The sequence below is a fragment of the Marmota monax genome, unplaced genomic scaffold, assembly GCF_021218885.2.
Source record: "Marmota monax isolate L192 unplaced genomic scaffold, Marmota_monax_Labrador192_F-V1.1 WCK01_AAM20220418_F8-fsc00147, whole genome shotgun sequence".
Lineage (NCBI taxonomy): Eukaryota > Metazoa > Chordata > Mammalia > Rodentia > Sciuridae > Marmota > Marmota monax.
Window position 1 is genome coordinate 1,750,719 of NW_026693552.1, and position 24,229 is coordinate 1,774,947.

The window sequence follows — 24,229 nt, forward strand, 5'->3', positions numbered from 1 at the left end:
TGAGATATGTAATAAAAATAACATGTAGCAATTTCCAGTGGTAGAAGCAATTGCACTTTTCTATTATTTAGTTAAAATTTTTTTATAGCACTGATGAGGGCAGAAAAAGGAAGACAATTTGGAGAAAAATTGAGAGTATTGGTAATTGTAGCATATTTTAAATTACTTCAAGGTTTCCATTATTGTAAGGAGAAAGCAGTCATCTTACCTTTAATACCCTATTTGTTCTAAATACTGGATTAAACCCAAAGAAGAAGTAGAGGACATCAAATGGGATTACTGATGCAACATCCAACTGTTGGAAGAGAACATTCACAATTATTTCATGTTTGCATGCTTTATTGGGCATAGAAGGATTTATTGACACATATGCAAAAATTGGCCAGTCACAATAAATTATTTGTTGTTTAATGCAAAATTGCTTTCAGTCAAATATGCATGTTAGCACCATGTGAACACGGACAATATTTTGTCGTCTACTTTCAATGCATTTCATTCCACCTTCCTGCATCTGATCTCTCCTTAGGTGCTGCATTTGCTGTGGTTGTTGTTGAGTTGTTATATATACTTCAGCGGTGGCATGGTTGCTAATGTTAAAATACATTTTTAATAGTCTTTTAAAAATGAAAAATCAAGTCCATTCTTGATTTTGTTCGAGGCCATTGAACATCATTGTAGTAATATATTTTTGTTTTGGTCAATTCTTCAGTGTTCACAGTGGGTTGTATTACTGAGGTTCGTGTAGGTCCTTCAATGCTTTTCACTACTGTGTACTTTGGAACATTTGCTACAAATTAAATTTTGCAAAAGTATCTATCAGAGATTTTACAAGGTAAGAGAGAAGAGAAGAAAGAAATCAGTTCTGTTTACAGTTAGTTAATAACCAACTCTGCTGAGAGAAGATATTGGCAGTGCTATATACCCTTATAGTTAAAATGTATACTTTTAATACTTGTTATGTGTTTACATTATTCTGTCTCTCTCGTACCTTGGTATTTATGAAATAATAACAACACATTTGCACACTTTCCTGAGTGTAAGAACAATAAAAATTTTTTATGTAAAATAATTATTTTCTTCATCAAATTGTGCATGGTCTTGAAATTCAGGGTCCGTTTAAAATAATTTAAGATATCTTAAGACAATTAAGAGCAGTTAAGAGCATATTATAAGTCCACTCATGTGAAATAGAGTTGAGGTAATTAATTGTGTGTAAGAATTTTGAAGACTACTGCTATTGAACAGGAATGGAACGTGTAGATTGAATTAACCAGATGAGCTAGTATAAACTAATTACTTACTAAAGGGGTTGGGTCAGAAATTGCATCATATCATAGACCTCACTGATTTTACCATATGTATATTGATTCTTGAGAAGTGTATAGAAAATTACTAAAATAATGCCTTATGAAAAAGGAAGCAGGGGGCACAGGGCTGTTGACTTTTCTAATGCTACTCCAGAATCTATGGTTTCTTATTCAAATCATAAAAATCTTTTTATTTGCTCTCTACCCAGCTTCAAAACTCCACACTCAACCTCTGTGCAGATTGTCATTGGTCATTTGTAAGCCATTGACATGAATTTATGTAGATGGAGAATAATTTATTTCTCATTGAATTGTAGAAAATTGAATTAAGTAAGTACTGACAGACACTAAACTCTGTACAAGGCACTTTGTAAAGCATGTTGGGATTGAAATAGGAGTAAGACATTATTTCTGTCTGCGAGAAGTTAACAATATAGTAATAGAATAACCAATACAACAATAATTGTATTAGCAAGCCATAAGACAGAAAAGATATGCTAAGGGAATTCAGAAAGGAGGAGTGAACAAAGTTAAATAAATGTAAAATTTTATATTTATAAATGCAATTTAAAAACATGAATTATTTTGGCCCTTATTGAAATGCAAACAAGTATTAACACTTTGGAATAAGCTCTGAGGTTTTTACAAAGCAGTCATCCCTGAGAATTCATTGAAATAGTGTACATCTTTTATGAATATGTTCAAGTATGTGGTGATTTTTTTTTGCAAAGAAAATTAGTGGGAGATAAAAACAAATTGAATGGGATTTTAATCAGCATCAATACCTATTAGGAACAATTTGGGCCCTAAACCCAGATTTGTGTTTTTTAACAAAATTTGAGGTGATTAAATTGTCCTTGAAGTGGGATACTAGAATTCACATATACAGACTGGGTAATTTTGGATAACCCCAAATCTTTGCCTATATCTCAGAGTTAGAAGGAAAAATAAATGATAAGACTCTGTAAATAATTACAAGTGGTAAAACACATTATTTGAAGAAAGGAAGATACCATGTTATCTAAATAATTGCTTCTTTTCCCACATTGTTGTTTCACTTATGTGAACAAAAAAGAAACATTACTATTGCAGAATTTCACACCATCATGGTATGTGAATTGAGGACTAGACCTTTGTAGACAAAACAAACTATTTCCCATTCTCTTTTATTGAGCTTTAATTCAAATTCAAATGTGGGCATTTTTACTTAGTTTGATCTGCTTAACAAAAAAACCATATGTTGAATTACCTATTTGCATATGTTAGGGAATGTATCATGAAATTGTGGGAAATCAAAAACTTTAGTTCTGCCATTGTCTAATAAAACCTCCTTTGTTTCAAAGGAAGACAATTGTAGAAATGGGACTTAAAGTCAAAATGGTGATGGATTATTGAACAGTTTTGAAATTATTTGTAAGCCACCTACCTGATATTTTATAGAACTCCTGTAGTGTTTCTTTAGCTCATTTGGTTCCACCTGAAATATATTTATATTTCAGTTAATTTTAGCTAATTTTATTAATTGTTCTTTCACCTTTTTTCCTTTATATTTATAGCTATTTGTCTCTACTGTTTCCTTCTAACCTCAGTGTATATACATACTCCATTCTCTCACAATTTAGGACAAAACACATTCCTTGGCTTTTATCTTCTGATTTTCTAGAGAGTCCCTGCATATTCTATATCATTCCCTCATGTTTATCCTTAAACCATGGCAGTGTGGTGGCTGCTTCTCACTTTTTCATCCCATCAAGACTTAACAGTGCAAAGACCACCAGTAATGTCCCCATGACCACTCCGGGGAAACTCTTTGTAATTCTTAGCATCCTGTTATGGAACTCACCATATTTTGAAACAATACACATATTTTTTGGGCTTATCTGTTTAAAATTGATTTACTTGATTAAATGGTGATCTATCTGAGGACAGGGTTGATTTGTTTAGCAATTGTGTATAACCAAGGCCTGGAATAAACTAAGTGCCCAATAAACATCCAGTGGAAGAATATATAGGAATGAAGAAATGAATAAAAATATTTGAAGAATTTGATTTTTTTTTTTGGAAAAATTTTGTCCTTGGAACTTTCTCTTTCCAAAGAGTTAGTACTGTTTTTGGTTTACTTTTATTCTTCAATTGCAACTTTTTGGTGTCCTTGGATTCTTGGACTAGCCATTTAAAGGTCAAAGTTCCCCAAGATTTGATTCTCATCTCTTTTCTCTTCATACTTACTTCTTGGGAAATCTCATCCACTTTTATATTTTCAAAGACTGGCATTTATACTGAAGCCATCAAATCTCTACCTCCACCTAATATCACTTTATTGAGCCATTTGCTCCAAACCTGAATTCATCATCATTCTGCACCCCCCTTAAGCCCAGTTGTGATCCTCCTCTTCCTGCTATTATGTATTCCAGGAGCATCCTTATCTATACCAGTTAGTGACCCTAGACTACTCTTTCTCCCTTGTCTAATCAGCATCTGAGTTCAACAGATTCTTCCTAAAGTGTTCTTGGGTTCCTTCTCTCCTTTTGGCCATGACTTTCTGCCTGAGTCTTTGCTCTTCTCTGTCCATTCTTTAATGGCAGAATATTTAATAACTCCTATGTATGTCAAATTTTCTGACTACATGATTTTAAGAGAAACAGTGAGAGAAAAAAAAATCCAAGCTCCCTTTCATGGCACCAGGATCTGATTTCTCTGGCTCATTTGCCTCCTACAGCATCAAGGACACATTTTGTTAAGCAGTTATTCAAATGCCCCAGAGTTTCTCACCTTGACACCTTTGCCCATGCTCTTCCCAGAGATTAGGACACATGTTCTTTATTTTTCAGGGGCAGAAGCGTGAAGATAACTTCAACTCATATATCAAGATTTGGACCAAGTGTCTCCTCCTTCATACAGTTTTCTCTGACCTTTATAGCAACCCGGGGTCATCTTTGTCAGTTCTTGCAACATAAGATTCCAACATTTTTCTTTCGTTTGTCTGCCCTTCATAGTTGAGCTATGTAATAAAATAGGGTACATATCTGTGGCCTCTGTTTTCTTAGTTCATAATAGTGTCTGACATGTAGTAGGTGCTCAATAAATGTGCAATACATGAAGGATGAATAGGGAAGCATTAATATTCATACCTGAAAGAATTAGCACTTCATATTAGATTTATATTTATGTTTCAGTTATATGTAGGAAAAAATTTCTTTGTACTATTAATAAGTTGAAGTATTGAAATTTTGATCTATGGAAGCAGCATTGTCTAGTAATTATCATCGATGTTGTTAAAGTTCAGCTTTAAACCACGGCCAAGTAATGTCAAAGATTGATTAGTCAGCTCCTCAATTCTGGTCCCCTTTCCCCTTTTTTGACTATAGTTTTTACTCACAGACAAAAACTAAATTTTTTTTTTTTTTTTTTTTTTAATTTTTTATTGTGGGTTGTTCAAAACATTACAAATTTCTTGACATATCATATTCCACACTTTGATTCTAGATGGGAAAGGCAGCGGAGCACAACAGACACTAGTATGGCAATTTGTAAATCAATGGATGTGTAACTGATGTGAATCTGCAATCTGTGTATGGGGTGAAGGTGGGAGTTCATAACCCAAAAACTAAATTTTATAGAAACATATTACAACACATACATGACATGCTGACTTAATGATTTGTACTGTGAAATAAAATGGCTTACTAAGCCACAGGTAGATATAGATAGGTTTGCGTTGTCTGCCTTATAAATTATGTGCCAAACTTGAATAAAATCACTCAGCTCTTTCAAAGTTTCTATGGGACAGACAGACACAGTTCAAGGACTAAGCTGTTAAGTTAAACTACTACATCCCCCCTCCACCCAGGAAGGATGTTTTTAGCACATTTATCCCTTTACTTTCAGAGTTGAATAAATGTAAATGCAACTAAATCTTGCTAGATTAAATGAAAGTACCATCTAGTGATTTTAAAATCCCTCTTTTTTAGAGCACTAAATAAATTTGGCATCATTAGCCTTATGAGGATCAGCATGCTTACCAGTAACAATCAGGCACTTATTTTTAAAATGTCACCCTATTTAATTCTCTCTGTCTTTTAAGCCTCCTCATTATGCAGGCAACATTTCTTCAGGGGAGGCTTACTTTAGGAAGATATGCTAATTGCACCTAAATCCTTTTTTTAACAGTTTTTGAAGAAGCTCTACTCCGATGTTAGTATATTTACTTACTATTTACTTCTTCCAATAAACAATTCTGTAATTTTACATGGAATGGATAAAAGAAGTATTTCAACAAGAATACCATTTCAAACAACTGTAACCCAGATCAAATAATTACTTAAGGAAAGAAAATGCTTGAACCAATATTGCCATTCACTCAGTCCTACAAGTATAACTTGAGTGTATTTATTCTTCAGGTCTCTTCAGGGTAGAGAGGGAAATAAACTGAACACGTTCCTACTTTCAAGAAACTTACTATCAGGTACAAAAAACAAATGAAAAAGAAAAACAAAAAGAAAAGAAAAGGAAACCAGATATAAAACCAATGGAACAAAACTACAAACTACTTATGATAATACCAAATGTCAGAAATATGATATAAATATACCCTAAAACTGGCCACAAAGTAGTATGCTTCTAAAATGATTCTGAATGATTCTAGAACCCCCAAATTAAAAACTCCTATCATTTTTTACATCTATCTATACCCACTTACTATTGTCCTAGAACATAAAGCCTTTTCACATTTATGAAATATACAAATTTGCATTATAAATATATCTTTATATCTACAAATATCTTTATACTTTAATGTTTACATTTATAAATGCATGTTACCATATATTGTCAAATTATAAATATTTGCATTAAAAAAAAGAAAGAGAGCTACATATAAAAATAGGAATAGGCAGAAAAATTTACCTGTGTGACCATCTAATCATTTAATTAATTCAACAATTTATTATGCATCTTCTGCATGCCAGGTGTGCATGCTATCTTATTTAATCTTTATGATGGATTTATAAGGTTGGCAAATTTCCCTTTTTACTGGTGAAAAAGAAAGTTTTCAGTGAAAAAGTAAATTTACTTTCTTCAAATGATGCGGTTAGTAAATTTGAGAACCCTGATCTGTTTGCTTCTACTCTATCATAATTAGGCTAATTTTCATATAACAAAATCAAGTCACAGAAATATGAGTAAAGAATATGGAATACAGAGAAGGGAATGTTTAATCTGCTTCAGGTCAGTTTAAAACAGTAATTGCGAGGATTAAGTACTAAAAGCAGTTGACTGTAACAAAGGGCCTGAGTGACATTGAACATTTCCCTGCATCCTTGTCATTGGTAGATTTATCTACCAGGGGTTGTGGATGTGAGTGTCTCATATGTAAAATAATCCCCACTATCATTTTCAACTTGAGCCCTTCCATATGTATGGGAAATTACATTCAAGATCATTTTTGTTAGTCTTGGGTTCAAAATTCTGTCCTTTGTTTAGTACCGCTTTCAGACGAAAGAAATGTAATTAAATGTTGTGGAAAACTTTTAAACTTTCCTGACTCCATCTATGGTGGCTGTTAGCATCTCAGTCTGCTCTGTTCCTTTTTTCCTCTCAAGGCCTTGGAGAATTAACATTTCTATCTTCCAACCCTAGTGCAACAAGTATTAAACAACAAAGTAGGTAGTTAAACCTACTTGGCAACTGTAAGTATTTAAAATATTTGTTGAATAAATGAATGAATAATTTGGTGTTGTACACCAAAGGTAGCACAGTCGGAATAAATGTAGTGAGACCTTCAGATGGGGGACACTGTGTGCATACTTTGTTCCAAAATGTAATCAAGTTTCAAAGGTTAAAACTACCTACTCTAAATTAAAGAAACCATTAAACTTCTTTTGAACAAACAAAGCAATTAGTTCCTGCTCTATATTTGTAGCTTGTGATAATGCATTTTAAATAGAGCTCGTTGAGTGTGTTTTTATTGGTTATTTTTCTTGGTTTTAACATTCCATTGTGTGCAAAAGGCCTCTTAGAAAATTGAAAATAAAAGTCTTCCCTTACTGATTTTGTCATTTTCCATTTGTCAAACATTGATTTTCTCCCCCTTTGTGCATCTAATGGAGGTTGAAATTAGTGGTGTTTTTTGGTGCTGTTTACTTCTTATTTGTACACCATCATCATCATTCATCAAGCTGCCATGAGCTCTGGGGATGGTGCTGGTGAGTTAGCTACTGCTCCCAAGTCTGCACAAGGACGATTTTCAGTAGATTTTTTTTGCAACAGCTTTGGCTCTTGCCTTTAGAATTTCTTTTGAGGGGAGATTTTGAATACAGGGGATGTTTTCCAGAAAAAATTTTAAAAGAAAAAAAATAAGCAAAATAACTACTTTCAGCCTTTTGATAATGTAAGATCTTCTGGAGATTCAAGAAAATATTCAGAAGACTAGGGAACATGTCTATCTTTTCCAAAGATATAAATGAGCCTAAATTGCTATATACTTGGCCATCTGCTCTTCCTGCTATGATGTTGGAGGACATGTTCTGTGAAACCCTTGATGTGATTTGTGAGAAAGAGGTCGCAGTGGACATCAGTCAAAAAGGAAGCATTCTGCTGGCTATGCAGGGAAAGGGCCAAGAGTTGGGTATATGCTTGTGAAAACGTATTTTTTCTGTTTCTGTTTTGGATTAATGGGATTGACTATGAAATTCCAACGTGAGAATAAATCCAGGAGAAGGTGCTTTTTCCTAAGAGTAACAATGCTAATTCCTGAGGCAGGCCACTGTACTTGATCATAAGAAATGGGAAGTAATGAATTTGGAAAAGAAGATATCCTAGTCATTTAAAAATACAAGATAACTGTGCTGTTGTGTGCTTGTAATTTGCCCATGGCAGCCAGGTGTGTGGTTCCTCTTTGTGGCATGGCTTTCTGGGTGGGGATACTAAACGCTTACTGCTCTCTCAGTCCCTTACAGCACTTTCCAATAGCATATTTTACAAATAGCATATTTTGCAAATCTTCTTTGCAGTCCTTTATGGTAGCTGTTAGCCACATGAGGTTGTTGAGCATGGGAAATATGAATAGTATGGTTGAAAAAATCTAGATTTTTTAATGTTATTTAATTGTAATCAATTAAGATTACAATTTGAGTAGGCACTTGTGCCTGGTGGCCACTGTATTGGGCAATACAGTGAATTGACACTGATTAAAAAGCATCACAACATTTTTGCTTTTTAAGTTAGGTTTTCCCAACATGACCAGGTCTAAAACCTTGACTTGATTTCTGTATTATGTGCAGGAACTATGCTTGGTGATGACTATGTAATGATACACAAGACACAGTTAGTGTCCTAAAAAAATATAGTCCAGTATATTCTCTCAACACCATGCTGTTTCTTAGAAGGTAGAGTAGACTTTAATGAGTGAAGTAATGCCCACCTTATTTAAAAATTACTGATGTGAACAGCAGACTACAATGTGATAAAAAAATTGCTTCACATGCTGTTTGAAGCTTTGTTACTAGAGCAATGTATATTGTTTTTATTTTTTACAGTGGATAATTTATACATTTAAAAACATTACCTAGGTAAAGTATGTGTATAGTTTTGTCATTTCAGACTTCGCACTAGGTTTGTATCCTAAAGTATTATCAAATTCTGGAAAACTTGCCAACTTAAATCAGCATTTGAATCCTGGATCTGCTACTTTCTAGCTTTTGTGCGTTGAGCAAATCACCCACAATCTCCAAACCTCAGTTTATTCATCTCTAAATGGGACTGTTAATACCCCTTTTCGTGCTGTCCTTGAAAGGCGTGAAACATAATAAGTGAATAGTTAAAATAATAACGTAGCTAACATTTAATACTCCTCACTACTAGGCACAGCATTAGGCACTTTGCATACATCAATTTATTTAAACTTTCTATCAGCGTTATGAAGGTACCATTTGTATTCCTGCTTTAAAGATGAGGAAATTAAGGCACAGCCACATGCATGCTCTTCAGCACAGAGTGCACACTCAACTGTTTTTTTTTTTTGATTCTATCATTATTCTTATTCTTACTGATGGTGTCCTGTGGTTAAGGACCCCTCCATGCAGACATAGCTAGTTGAACATTAAATAAAATCACATTGCTAGTTTATTTTTTTGTAGACTGGTTAGATATTGTTCATTTGTTAGTTTCTTTTCTGAAACTCCACTTACTATTATTTCTCCTCCTTTTACAAACTGGATTCTGGGCTGGATAAACAGCATATCGGAAACGTAGATGATGTCACATATGATGTCCATAATAAGCCAGTAGAGTGTGTTGTCTGGTGTTTGATATGGAAAGAAGAGACGCAGGGGGATAAACCAGCAGTTCCAGTTATAAGCAATGGTGATAAGTAAGAGCCACAGAAGATAGAGTCGATCTAGAAAAACAATTGGAATCATCCAAATGTCATGGAACAAAGATTGTAAAAGAACTCTCTTGCTTAGTTTGATCAAATGGAGACACTAGCTTTTGGAGATAAGCAATTTGCATTAAGGACTCTATTAAAGATTCAATACAATTCTGCTGCTGAAGTGGGAAGCATTGTACGGTAGGAGGAAGGTAAACTGAACTTATTAACTCAGCAGTGGACAATCTCTTTCCTGTCTCATGGCCACACTTACTCTGTCCCAGTGGGTAACCATACTATATGGAGTCAGGAAAGTAGAAACCCAAGAAGTCAGAGAGACCCTGCTCAGGCCTCCCCTGCAGTTCAGCCACGGACCCCTGCAGCTCAGCCATGGAGGAACAGGTCTCTGCTCAAGCAAGGCCAAATCTTGCCAGGGCTAGACTATGTGCCCATTAAGGCCGTCTGCATCCCTTCACCTACGGCCTTCCTTTGCCCAAGGGAGACCATAGGAGGAAATTGTTTAATTAGAATAATTAACAGTGTGAAGCCCTGGAAGAAGATGGGTGCTTTATGAATGTGTGTGTGTATGTGTGTGTGTGTGTGTGTGTGTGTGTGTGTACATATTGCTGAGTGGTTTGGGGCCTTCTTTTCAAAGGTAATTATGTGTAAGACTGGCCGCCTTTTAAAAACAGGCAGGAATCTATTATTTCTTCTCTCCTCTAGAGAGGGGCCAATAATCCTTTGCAAATTATGTAGCTAATACATTATACTTTCTGGAAACATCCAAAATATGGTTGGGGAAAACAGATGTTCCCTGTGACTTTGGGCCACAGGAGTTCTTGGTGATAGCCATCCCTCCCAGTGGGTTGCTTGTGGTACCTGTGTGTGAATCTATGCTTCCTGGAAGTCTAATTTTTTTCAGGTACTCTCTCAGAGGAGCCTTCTGGAATTTCCAACACAACATGCCTTGGTAATCTTCCTTTTTTAGTTTAGAATCACTTTCTTGTGTTGGTGCTACAGCTGTGGGCTTTGCTTTATAGGGGAAAAAAGAAGCGATATTTTAAATAGGGTAGTGAAACTTGGCTTAATCCACAAAAATTTAGATTTGATGAATCCAGAGCATTTGAAACTCTTCTTCTCTCAATACAGGGAGATGAGGCAAAACTCTCAGGATTAAAATAGTGACATTTCATTGTATGTATATCAAAACAGCATGTTTCACACTTTAAATGTATACATAAAAAATAAAGCAAAATAAAACGATAACAATTACCCAAGTAAGGGAAACATTGGAATTTGAGAAATACATGGCAAGTTTAAAAATCAGTAATAAAGTGCCACATAGGTATTACAAAACAAATGCACACCATCCAACAGGTTTTAGTTTGGTGCTTAAGTATATATCTTTCACACATATCCTTCAAATCATGGGTAAATAAAACTCAAAATAGTATTTTCAGTACGTCTTTGTCAAGCTATAAAGACTGATTTCTTTAAGCCTCACCTCTTTAAAAATAAACATATAACACATAGGTCCTTTTGAAAACTCAATCTTCCTTATAGAACTATAAGGAAGTCCACAACTCTATCCTATGTAATTAACAATTTGATTCACTATGTAATGTTTTGAACAGCCAACAATAAAAAATTAAAAAAAAACAATTTGATTCATATTTATCTGTTATTAAACAAACTTTCTGAAATCTCTTAGATACATGGGTGTATGCATACATTCTCAGACCCACACACATGAATGGATCACTCTCAAAATAAACTATTTGTACCTAAATCATTTGTCTCAGGATCTCTTTGAGGTATCCAAATTGCATGATCTGAAAAATACATTTCTCCTCATGACTTCCTTCTTCCTGGTACTTTAAGGGGACCATGCTTACCCTTTTGTGGGCTGGCTTCAGGTGAGGATAATTCTCCATCTATCAACTTTTTCTTGTATAGGGCTGTTCTTTGTCGCATCCTTTGCACCAGGTTGTGTAGCTGAGCATCAGCATATTCATTTATGACAGGGGCTCCAAGTGGTTTGCTCTTTGGGCTTAAAGAGGAAGAAAAAAAGTAGAGTTAAAGATGGGCCCAGGAGAAGATACCCACAGGGGAGAGATTAAGTATTTTCACTTTCCTTATACATTCAATATTATTAATTTTCCCCTTTTGCAATTGAATAGAATAACCCAAACATTAACATTTAATGGGAATAGTTTTGGTGGAATATAGATTTGTCACAGAAAAATTAATATCCTCAAACAGCAAATATTAATTTTTAAAAATATCAGATCTTAATGACTGTGATTCCATCATTGAATTCTATCACTAGGAGAATAAAAGTGTAGCTTGCATGGTTGTCAGAAATCTAAGATGGTCCCAAGGTTTCCTGTGGATTGGTATCTACTTCCTGCATCATCCTGGGTACAACAAATATGGGATTTGCTCCCCTGTTTAGTTTATATGGTATAGTTCTCTTCAAAATAATGAGATTATACAGGTAGGTGGAGCTGATCTAATCACATGAGTCCTTTAGGAACAGTTTCTTCAGCTGGTGACAGCACAGGAAGTCACAAGATAACTTGAAGCACAAGATGGTTGTTAATTGAGAGAAAGCCTGCATTGTTGACTTCCAGTGAAGACACCACTGGATAAGAATTACATGAGGACTCTTAATAGGCTAAGAGTGATCTTGGCTAGTTTATAAGTAGAAAACATGGATCTTACTTCTACAAGCACAAAGAACTGCTTTTTTATCAATAACTTGAATGTGTTAGAAGGTAAATCTTCTCTAAAGCCTCCAAATGAGAGATTTGCCTGACCTGGCACCTTGATTTCAGCCTCGTGAAACTTTAAGCAGAGAACCTAGCCAAGACCACCCATACTTCTGCTCTATGGAACTGTGAACTAATGAATAGGTGTTAAACCACTAAGTTGGAGGTAATTTGTATTAAATATTGCTGGTGTGTCTTTAATAAACTTCCTTTCCAAGAAAACACACAAACAGACTGATAGAGTATTGGATACAGACTAGTAAAGATCTGAATTTTCTTTCACATTTCTTCTAGAGATCTACTCCTTTTCTTCCACTGTCCAACACTGGGTCTACATTGGTCCATGTTGGCTGTATCCATTTTTTTTTAATATTTATTTTTTAGTTATTGGCGGACACAACATCTTTGTTTTTGTATGCGGTGCTGAGGATCAAACCCGGGCCGCACGCATGCCAGGCGAGCGCGCTGCGGCTTGAGCCACATCCCCAGCCCCGGCTGTATCCATTTTTATCCATTTTGTCTCCTTACATTCATACATTTCCTTTCCTTCTCACTTCTAAACTGGAATACATGGATTTTCACATTGGAACTGTGTAACTTGCAGATTTCATTTAAGAGAATACTACTTGTATTTGTTAATGAGTTCCTTCCTATTCTCTATCTGGTCCAAGAATGTGTCACATATATAACTGTTTACAGATTCTAAGACTATTGGTGTTTTTCTCTCTTTATTTTTTTATTCTCCTAATTTATGCCTGTTTCAAGGGTCAAGTATCCTGTCTCAGTATCAAGAGTCTTCACTTAGATAAGACATTTATAAGTCTATATAAGAATGGTGAAGACTGAATTACAGTGGAAGAAAATTAGATGCATCTTAAAAAAATACAGAAATGGATGGACTCTAGGCCTATAAAGCCAGAATAACCTTTTATGATAAGAATCGGCATAGATTTCATCCTATTGATTCATTTTTCTGATAATTAAAAAACATATTTCTGATATATAAAAACATAAAATTATACATATTTATGGAATATCTTATGATGTTTTAATGAATGCTTTGATTCTTTCTTAAAATATAGTATGCTACCAAGCAGTTATTAAGCTTCTTCTTTATGTATAGCAAATATGGATGAGTTAGAGACTGCTCCTATGAGTATTCATAGAAGAATCTAAATAAATACCGAACAATAAGTAATAAGGTGTTTTAGTCAACTTTTTTCACTACTGTGACAGAGCATCTGACAAGAATAATTTTAGAGGAGGAAAAATTTGTATGGGGGCTCATGGTTTCAGAAGTCTCAGTCCATAGACAGCTGGATCCATTCCTTGGGGCATAACATAAGGCAGAACATCATGGTGGAAAAGTGTGTGGAGGAAAGTGTCTTAAGATATCACAATAAGAAGCAGACAGAGAGAGTGGTCCATTTATCAAAGACAAAATATATATCCCAAAGGCATACCCCCAGGGACCCACCTCCTCCAGCCACACAGTACCAGCCTATAGTTACCACTCAGTTAATCCCTATCAGGGGATTAATTCTCAGATGGGGTTAAGTTTCTCATAACCCAATCAGTTCACCTCTAAACCTTCTTGCACTATCTCACCCATGAACTTTTGGGGGAGACCTTATATTCAAATCAAAACATAAGGATATGTGAACATAGTACTATGCTTAGATTGAACTTGGGCTGGGCTGTTAAGGACAGGAAATTTGTTAAATCTTAAGGGATTCACAGACCTTTGACAGAAGTGAAGTACTGGACTTCTAAGCCTGGAGAGCAGTACAAAGACATGAAAGAACATGATATATTCAGCAAATATTTTGGTGCATATATGTGGATGGGGTCAGGTTCAGAGTGTGGCAAGAATGATGGTGGTTGGGTCTGGAAGCGCATGATGAGTAGAGAGAAGTTTTGATGGTTTTATATTTCAGAGTTTGGACTTGAAGCTGTAGAGAAGAGTTAGGGCGGACTATTATGCAAATGAGGAACAGAGGCAGATAGATTTGTATTTTGGAGAATTAGCAATAATAAGAGGATGGGTGGAAGAGGGGCATCATGAAAGCATGTAGATGAAGAACACAGTTATTCTAATAGGTGACATTAGAACTGACTAAAGGGGAAGAGAGGTTAAAGAAACACTTTACAAGAACTCACAAGATTCGGTGAATTTTTTGGAGTTTGGGGTAACTCAAAAAAAGAATCGGGAATGACTTCCAAATTTTTATTACAAGAGACTAGGTTCATGATGATGACATGAATATAAATAGAAATCTGGAAGTCAGGTATTTCTGTGTAGCGGGTACACAAAAAAATGATTTCTTTTTGTTTATGTGTGTGTAGACTCAGTTCACAGAATTTGTAAGACCTTGTGTGATAGGTACTTTTTTGTGTGACTAAGGAGACATTCACAAATACAGTTGTGCAGAGATGGATATCAGTCCACATGGGATATTCGAAGCAATGTGGGGATGATGTCATCATATACTGTGAGGTTCTCAAGGTCAGAATTAAATATTTTCTTTGGACTTCACAAGCCCTAGGACAAGGTAGATTTTTAAATAATTGCTTGTTAAATAAACCTGCTACTTCTAACCTTTTGCTTGACCTTATTTGATCTTCTGCAATGCTTTAAAAAAAATCTATAAAAAGCAAAGTTAAGGGTTAGTGGATCATTAACTATAAAGTCCGGTATTCAAACTGTCAGATGTCTGATTCAAGCCCTAAAACCTAAAGAGAATATTTCTTCATTTATTGAATTATCTATAAGCCCTAATTGACCCTATACTTGCCTCTTAATCATACCAGTTTGTATTGTATAAATATACCTCACATTTAAAATGCTGAAAATAATATTAGAAACATGACAGTATTTCAAATACATGTCTATATTTCAGCTACTATAAATTTTTATTTCTGTGTTAGCTGGAACATTAATATGCTATTGTAGTTCATCTTCTCTTCTTTTTTGTTGACTTCTTTCCTAGATAATCCTCACTGGTCTTTACCTCTAATTGCATACACATAGAAGCTATGTATGTATTTTTCTTCAGGTTATTTTGTGACTGAACAGTTAAAGATAGAGATGAAGAAAGACATATTTCACTACATAAAGAACCAAGTGTGGGTAGAAGAGGAAACCAACTGATTTGCTTTAACTATTCTATTTGAACTGCATTTGATATTTCTAGTTCACATTGTATGGTTTTAAAAGAATCACTTCTCATAACTACATGATGAAAGAATTGGTAGGCAGGAAAAATATTTTACAAATTTAGATGCACAAATTTTGGAAAAAAATGTTTTCATATTTGGAAGGAAGATCTTATTGAATCATCTCTTATTGAGAAGTATGTGTAAGATTTCTAAAATTGATTTATGTACCTGTGTGAAAGAAAGAAGAATGAATTAGTTATTGTTAAAATGAATTTTTGTGACTTTAAAAATAAGAGTACATAAAAATCTCATTAAAATTGATGAAAAAGTAGGATTATACCAGTGTTCCTCATTTCTTACAATTCAGCCAGTGGTACAGGCAGAAAAACATTGTGTAATTGACAATTGTCTCTGTTGGGATTCACAGAAGCTTTTGCTCAGGTGAGAAACAGGCCTTCCTTTTTGTAAAGTGGGGAAAAGTCATCATGAAAGAAGAGATAGGAAAGAAAAGCTCATGGTTTCTAGGTGTACTCACTAATATCAGTTTTAAGAAAGAGTAAACCTTAAAGATATAAATGTTAAAATTCTTTTAGAATTGTCTTTATTTATTAGGACGTTTGGAAAGTTTTCATACATATTCAGAAAAGACATGTTCTCTAGTTTAAGATGGCTGTTTTAGCATAATATGAAAGGATGACTAGTTAAAAAATTTCTTTCTTTGCATTTATTTTTTATTTTGAATTGACACATAATAATGAATTTATGGGATAAACTGTGAATTAGATACATGTATGCCATGTGTAATGATCAAATCAGGATAATTACCATTTTTATCTCTTTCAGTATTTGCCATTCCTTTGTGTCAGGAAGTTTTGAACTTCTCTGTTCTCTCTTCTAGTTTTTTTTTTTTTTTTTAAATATGCTGTGAAGTATAGTTGCTACTATGCTGTAGAACACTGGCACTTATCTCTAACAGTATTTTGGTACCCATCGTTCAACCTTTCTCTATCCCTCTCTCACTTCCTCTTTTTATCCTCTAGTGACCACTAATCTACTTTTATTTCTATGAGATCGCGTTTTTTGGCTTCTGCATATAAATGAGAACATTGTCTTTCTGTGCCTGGCTTATTTCACTTAACATAATGTCCTTCAGTTTCATCACTGTTACCACAAATGACAGAATTTCATCTCTTTTTATGGTGGAACAATACCACATTTTCTTTAAGATGAAAAATTTTGATGGGGACAATATGACAGGATAAGTACACAGAGATATTAAACCTTAAAGTCTCACACATTTTAACCTACAATCCCAAATCGATCACCTAGAATTTGCCTTTAAAGGTCAGGCTGAAACTGACAGGGAAGCACAGTTGAACTTCAAGCAGAAGAGAGAGAGGATTAAATATGTTTTAGGAAAGTAATTGGAAATACAAAGAAGATAGCTGTGGAGAGAAGGGAATATGACTTGGACAAGAGAGATAATCAATTTAAATTATGTGGGTTAACATAAAAGTATGAAATTTCAAGTTTGGTCAGTGTAGTGCATTGAATAGTATCTGCCAAGATTCATGTTCACCTGGAACCTCAGCATATTTAGAAATAAGCTATTTGCATATTTAATTATGGATGGTTCCTGGCTTAACATTGTTCAGCTTATGATGTTTTGACTTCATGATGGGGCAAAAGTGAGAAGCACTCAGTAGTAACTTTACTTTGAACTTAGAATTTTGATCTTTTTTCTGGGCTAGTGATACCCAGTATGATAACTCTTGTGATGCTGGGCAGCAGCAGTGACCCAATCAGCCATACCACTGTGAGGGCAAACAACTATGGAGTGCTGTGTTGCTAGACTATGATGTTTGGTAAGTTAGGTACATTAAATGTGTTTTTTTGGGGAGCTGGGGATTGAAACCAGGGCCTCATGCATGCAAGGCAGACACTCTACCACTGAGCTATATCCCCAGCCCTTAAACGCATTTTGGACTTTATGATATTTTCAATTTAATGATGGGCTTATTAGGATGTAACCTTATCATAAATTAAAGAGTATGTGTATTTAAGTTTAATTTACACTGGAGCAGGGTAGGCCCCTTAGTCTAGTGACTAGATTCCTTATAAGAAGGCCACATGGCTGGGCACAGTGGTGCACACTTGTAATCCCAGGGACCCAGAGGCTGAAGCAGGAGGATCATAAGTTTGAGACTAGCCTCAGCAACTTAGCCAGACCCTCAGTGAGGCTCTGTCTTGAAAGAAATAATAAAGATGATTGGGAGTGAAGACATGGAGAAAGCACATAGTAAGAATACCATGTGACAACAGAGGCAGAACCTGGGAAATCACTGGAAGCTATAGGAGAGGCATGGAACAGAGTCACCCCCTGTGCTTTCTGGAGACACCTTGATTTTGGGCTTCTAGCCTCCAGAACTGTGAGAATAAATTTCTGTTATTGAAAGCCATTGAGTTTGTGGTGATTTGTTACGACAGCCCTAGGAAATGAATCTAAGGTAACGACATGGACAATTGTGATACCACATGGGCGATTCAGATGGCATTATAAGAGAAATTTAAATACCTTTGTGAAGTTTAGTATATGTTAAACTCGAGGTGTGATTTAAAAATTAAAGTCTCTTTAAATACATTCAGTACAGCAGGCAGTTGAGAAGTTGGGTCTTGAGGCCTGAAGGGAGGGCAGAACTAGAGCTGTTGAGCAAGGATTCCTTCACCTCTCTGGGAGGAGATGGTGGACATTCTGTGGAGGAGATTACCACTAAGAGCCTGCATAGAACAAGAAAAGGCTGGGAGTTCACAACCCAGGAATTTGCTGACATTTAAGGAGTAGCATTAAAAGAAGGAACTGAGAAGTAGCAATTAGGCAGATCTAAGAGAGAAAAATGTCACAAAAATCAGGGACAGTGACAGTTTGAAAAAAGAGGTCAGTGGTGTCTCATGTCGCACACAAAGTGAGTAGGATGAGGGCTAGAGGAGGGCTTTAATTTTAGAAAGCAAGATTTCATGGGTATTCTTTAAGAAAATTGGGAGCACAACAGACACTAGTATGGCAATATGTAAATCAATGGATGTGTAACTGATGTGATTCTGCAATCTGTGTATGGGGTGAAGGTGGGAGTTCATAACCCACTTGAATCAAAGTGTGGAATATGATATGTCAAGAAATTTGTAATGTTTTGAACAACCCACAATAAAAAATTAAAAATAAAAAAAAAAGAAAAGCAAGGATACAGATAAAAAAAAAAAAAGAAAATGTGCAATGCCATTGAATTTTGTCATTTTTTTCCCCCATCATTAAGTATTTTGTAAAAAAGCTATGTAGAATCTGCCTTTTTTTTTCTCTAAATACTATTTGGATTTCCATTTATTATTATCAAACTCATTTAAATGTAGTATTTATTTCCTCTAATAAAATCTCGAATCACTTTGGCTTGGGCAAATTTTACTGGATTTCTTTTAATTCTTAATTAGGAGTCATTTTCTTTTTAACCAATGTTAACTAATTTTTCAAAAATTCCTGTTGAAGTTCTTTTAAGGGGTTGGAGTTGTGGCTCAGTGGTAGAGCGCTTGCCTAGCATATGTGAGGCACTGGGTTCAGTCCTCAGCACAACATAAAAATAAATGAACAAAATAAAAGTATTGTGTCCATCTACACTTAAAAATTTTTTTAAAGTGCTTTTAAACGTCATTCTATCTTGTTGAATAACACAGAAATTAGGCAAGGAGTATTATATTCGAATTTGGGAAATTGGGGAGAGAGGGAGGAGCAGGTATTTTTTTCTTTTGCTATGTTTTGGCAATTATTAGTGATAAATTCAGATGACTGCTTTCAAAATTTACATTTAGAAAAAAGTAACTGGGGCCAGGTGTGGTGTCCCATGTGTGTAATCCCAGAATCTCAGGAGGATGAGTGAGTTCAAAGTCAACTTCAGCAACTTAGCAAGGCCCTAAGCAACTCAATGAGGCCCTATTTCTAAATAAAATATAAAAAAAGGGCTGGGCAGGGCAATTAGACAGGAAGAATGAATTAAAGAGATACAAATAGAAAAAGAGGAACTCAAACTATCACTATTTGCCAATGACATGATTCTACATTTTGAAGAGCCAAACCCACTAGAAAACTTCCAGAATTAATAAATGAATTCATCAAAGTAGAAGGATATAAAATCAACAAACATGAATCAAACACTTTCCTATCCATTAGTGATGAATCTACAGAAAGAGAATTAGTAAAACTACCCCTATCAAAATAGCTTAAAAAATATATCTGGGAACAAAAGAGGTGAAAGACCTATATAATGAAAATGACAGAACACTAAAGAAACAAATTAAAGAAGACCTTAGAAGATGGAAAGACCTCCCATGCTTCTGGATAGGCAGACTTAATATTGTCAAAATGGCCATATCACCAAAAGTGTTATACAGATATAATGCAATTCCTATTAAAATCCCAATGACATTCTTCATAGAGCTAGAAAAAGCAATCACGAAATTCATTGGAAAAATAAGAGACCCAGAAAAACCAAAGCAATCCTTAGCAAGAAGAATGAAGCAGGAGGCATCACAATACCAGAACTTAATCTCTACTATAGAGCCATAGCAACAAAAATGGCATGGTTTTGTACCAAAACAGATATGTAGACCAATGGTACAGAATAGAAGACACAGAGACAAAGCCACATAAATACAGTTATCTCATACTAGACAAAAGTGCCAAAAACATTCACTGGAAAAAAAGGTAGTCTATTCAACAAATGGTGCTAGGAAAATTGGAAATCCATATGTAGCAAAATGAAATTAAACCCTTATCTCTCACCCTGCACAAAACTCAATTCACTGTTGATTAAAGACTCAGGCACTAGAAGAGAGACCCTGGCCTAATAAAAGAAAAAGTAGGCCCGAATCTTCACCATGTTGTCCTAGGATCTGACTTCCTTAACAAGAAGTACAAGAAGTAAAATCAAGAATCAATAAGTGGGATGGATTCAAACTAAAAAGCTTCTTCTCAGAAAAGGAAACAATCAGATAAAGAGAAAGCCTATAGAACTGGAGAAAATCTTTACCACGTGTACCTCAGATAGAGCATTAATCTCCAGGATATATAAAGAACTCAATAAACTTAACACCAAAAGAACAACTAAATACCCCAATCAATAAATAGGCTAAGGAAATGAACAGACACTTCATAGAGAAGAAATATGATTGGTCAACAAGTTGAAAACATGTTCAACATCTCTAACAATTAGAGAAATGCGAATTAAAACTCCTCTAAGATTTAATCTCACTCCAGCCAAAGTGGCAAGTTATCAAGAATACAAGTAACAGTAAATTTTGGTTAGGATGTGGAGAAAAAGGTATACTCATACATTGCTGGTGGGACTGTAAATTGGTGCAACCACTGTGGAAAGCAGTATGAAGATTCCTCAGAAAACTTGGCATGAAAACACCATATGACCCAGTTATCACACTACTTGATATATACGCAAAGGACTTAAAATCAGCATACGATAGTGATGCAGCCACATCAATGTTTATAGCAGCTCAATTCACAATAGCCAACTATGGAACCAACCTAGGTGTTCTTTCACAGATGAATGGATTAGGAAAATGTGGTATATATACAAAAGGGAATATTTGTCAGCCTTAAAGAAGAATGAAATTATGGCATTTGCAGGTAAATAGATGGAGCTGGAGACTATTATGCTAAGTGAAATCAGCCAATTCTAAAGAACTAAAGGCTGAATGTTTTCTCTGATATGTGGATGTTAATTCACAATAAGGGGGGTAGTGCTAGGGAAGAACAGAGTTACTTTAGATTAGGTAGAGGGGAGGGAAGGGGGAAGGAAGGGTAGTAGAATCAATCAGACATTGTTACCATATGTACAGATATGACTACATGACTGGTGTTATTCTGCATCATGTACAACCAGAAGATTGAGAAATTATTCTCCATTTATGTATGATGTGTCAAAGTGCATTCTAATGTCATGTATAATTAATTAGGAAAAAAGGGGCTGAGTATGTGGTTTAGGGGTTTAGTGTTGCTGGATTCAATCCCCAGTAACCTGATTTGAATAGGTAAATATTTGGTGGACATGTGTATTTCTGAATGAGAATAATTGAAAATAGCACAAAATTCTCATTTTCCCCCCAAGTATCTGGCTATCTACCACAAATATTTTACATTTACTTTAGTAAAATTTGGTGAGTACAGATACAACTCAACCAATTTTTTCTCACATTCACCCCTAAATACTATGAAGATTTTTTTAGTTGTTTATCACATTTCACTTATGCATATGGTGTCGTACACATTAATTTGTACTTGTGGTAATATACATATGGATAATATGATGTACAATTTCCTAACCTACAATATTCTTGATCTGTACCTAATCCTCTTAAAATTTAGGTAGCTATTTTAAGGCTAAATTAATGAAAAAAAGTTATAACAATATTGACCCATAGATTGTGCATTATATCCCTACAAGCCACATAGCTGAACACATAGATGCATGTATGTGTACACATCAACACACATAAGAAACAGTGACCTTTTCCAAATCTTAACCCGATTAAAAAAATATAAACATATAATATTCATAATACTAATATATTTCCTTTCAATAAACATTTAAAATTTCTTAATAGTTTCAGGGTTGTTTTCAGTAGTTAAGCAATAATAGGACATCACGTTTTCCATTTTGTCAGTGTGTTTGTGTCTACTAGCAGCCTGAAAGAGTCAAAGAAAATATTTACAAATGTTCCTGAAAACTTTTCTTGGGGAAGTTTCGAGGTACGCTTTAAGCATCTCATACATTTATTCAACAGATGTTCATTGTACACTTACATTGAATCAGGAAAGATAATATATTCTATATTCACTTTGAAGCACCGTTAGTTAATTCTTTTCATTTTATCTACATCCTAACATCTTATTCAATAACTTATTCTAAATAAATTAATATTTCCTTTATTTAAAACTGTTCTGTTAGGATATGCTATGGTAAGAAAAACCCCATGTCCCTCCCCAAATTCATGTGTTGAAGCCTTACTCTCCTTGTGACTGTGTTGGAGATGGGAGTTCTTAAGAGGGTTAAATGAGGTTATAAGAGTGGGGCCCTATTCTGATAGGATTGGTGACCTTATAGCAGATGCCAGAGGGGACTTTCTCTCTGCAAACACACAGAATAAAGACCACATTGAACAATAGCAAGAAGGTGGCCATTGACAAGCCAGAAACAGGCTTCATGGGAAACTAAACCTAGCAATGCTTGATCTCAGACTTCCTATTTCCAGAATGATGAGAAAATAAATTTCTGCTGTTTAATCCCACTCAGTCTGTGGTATATTGTTACGGCAGCACTAGCAGACTGACGTGGAACACATATGTGTCCATAAAAAAGGGGTAAAGTTATTTTAAGAAGTGGATGAAGATAATAGGGTAAATGCCATAAAGGCCTATAAATGTTAGCAAATATATTTTATAAAAATCTACAATGTTGGAAAACAAGATATTATTACCAGTAAACGAGGAAATCTGAGAAGATTACAAAAAGCAGAGAGCACATGGGTTCTTAACTCATGCAATGCTTCCAAATTGTGCAGTGCTCAGAACAGTGTGGTTTTTGTCATCAATGAAGAAAATCACTACCCGCAATACTCCTAAGAGATGTTTATCACAAAGTCAGAGGTTTCTGGAAGTATTCTACCATTGGAGGGAGTGAAGACAAGGAGCCAGAAGGAGCCATGATCAACCACATTCAGAATTGTGATGTAGTTTTCTCCAGCCCCAAACTTGTGTCAAGTGAATGGGAGCAGAAACAACTGACCCTGGGCAGTGAGAGAGAATCTGAATTTGAGAGACAGATTGCAGAATGAACAATGTAGATGCTTAAAATCAGAAGGAATGGGGAGCTCTATGCCAAGACAAAGAGTAAGTGCTATGATCTCCTTGGCAATGTTTAATCCCACGATCATTGTAGGATGAATACAATAAACAAAACAGCATTTAGAGAAATTCCATACCACACAGTGGGGTAGGGTAGGGAGATAGAGTGATAGGGAGTTTAAGAGGAGTGATCTCCGCCCAGATATAGGTGATAAAACAAAGCAAAACAAAAACTAAAAATAACGAAGCTAGCCTGCTTTCTATTAGCCCAATGTATTAATAATTAAACAATGTCAATGATAAAATCTCCTGCTCCCTCTTGGTATGCTACTGATTCTAAACAAATTATGTGGAATTTCAAGTACAAAGCTGATTACACAGCCAAAAATTGCCAGAAATTATACAAAATCAATACTATGAAGATTGATTACAATCCTAAAGAAAACAAAGAGAAAAACTAATATCCAAGGGAACAGATTTAACAAAATCAATTAAAATTTCAAAAAAGAATTGTATCTTCTTAGACATAAGAGAGATTGTCTTTTATGTTAATTGGCATGGATTATTGTGAAAGGGAATTGACTGGTGAATTGGAGATAAAAAATTTGATTACCTAAAAGCTAAAATAAAATAATTATAATAAAAACAAAATAAGATGTGAAATTAGGCAAATTGCAGAATGAACGAACATGGCTGGAGAGAAAACTAGTAAGCTGAAGAATTC

At 34.9% G+C, this 24,229-nt stretch overlaps 1 protein-coding gene across 1 annotated transcript in view; it reads right to left on the bottom strand.

The window, feature by feature from the left end:
• Nucleotides 1–24,229, bottom strand: part of Cngb3 (cyclic nucleotide gated channel subunit beta 3) — a 165,518-nt gene that overhangs the window by 80,231 nt on the left and 61,058 nt on the right. The window contains exons 4-8 of the mRNA XM_046458651.2: nucleotides 11,568–11,722; nucleotides 10,552–10,704; nucleotides 9,494–9,702; nucleotides 2,734–2,784; nucleotides 209–295 (exon numbers count right to left, since the gene is read on the bottom strand). Coding sequence (XP_046314607.1) covers nucleotides 209–295; nucleotides 2,734–2,784; nucleotides 9,494–9,702; nucleotides 10,552–10,704; nucleotides 11,568–11,722 — 655 coding nt within the window. The remainder of the gene's footprint in view (nucleotides 1–208; nucleotides 296–2,733; nucleotides 2,785–9,493; nucleotides 9,703–10,551; nucleotides 10,705–11,567; nucleotides 11,723–24,229) is intronic.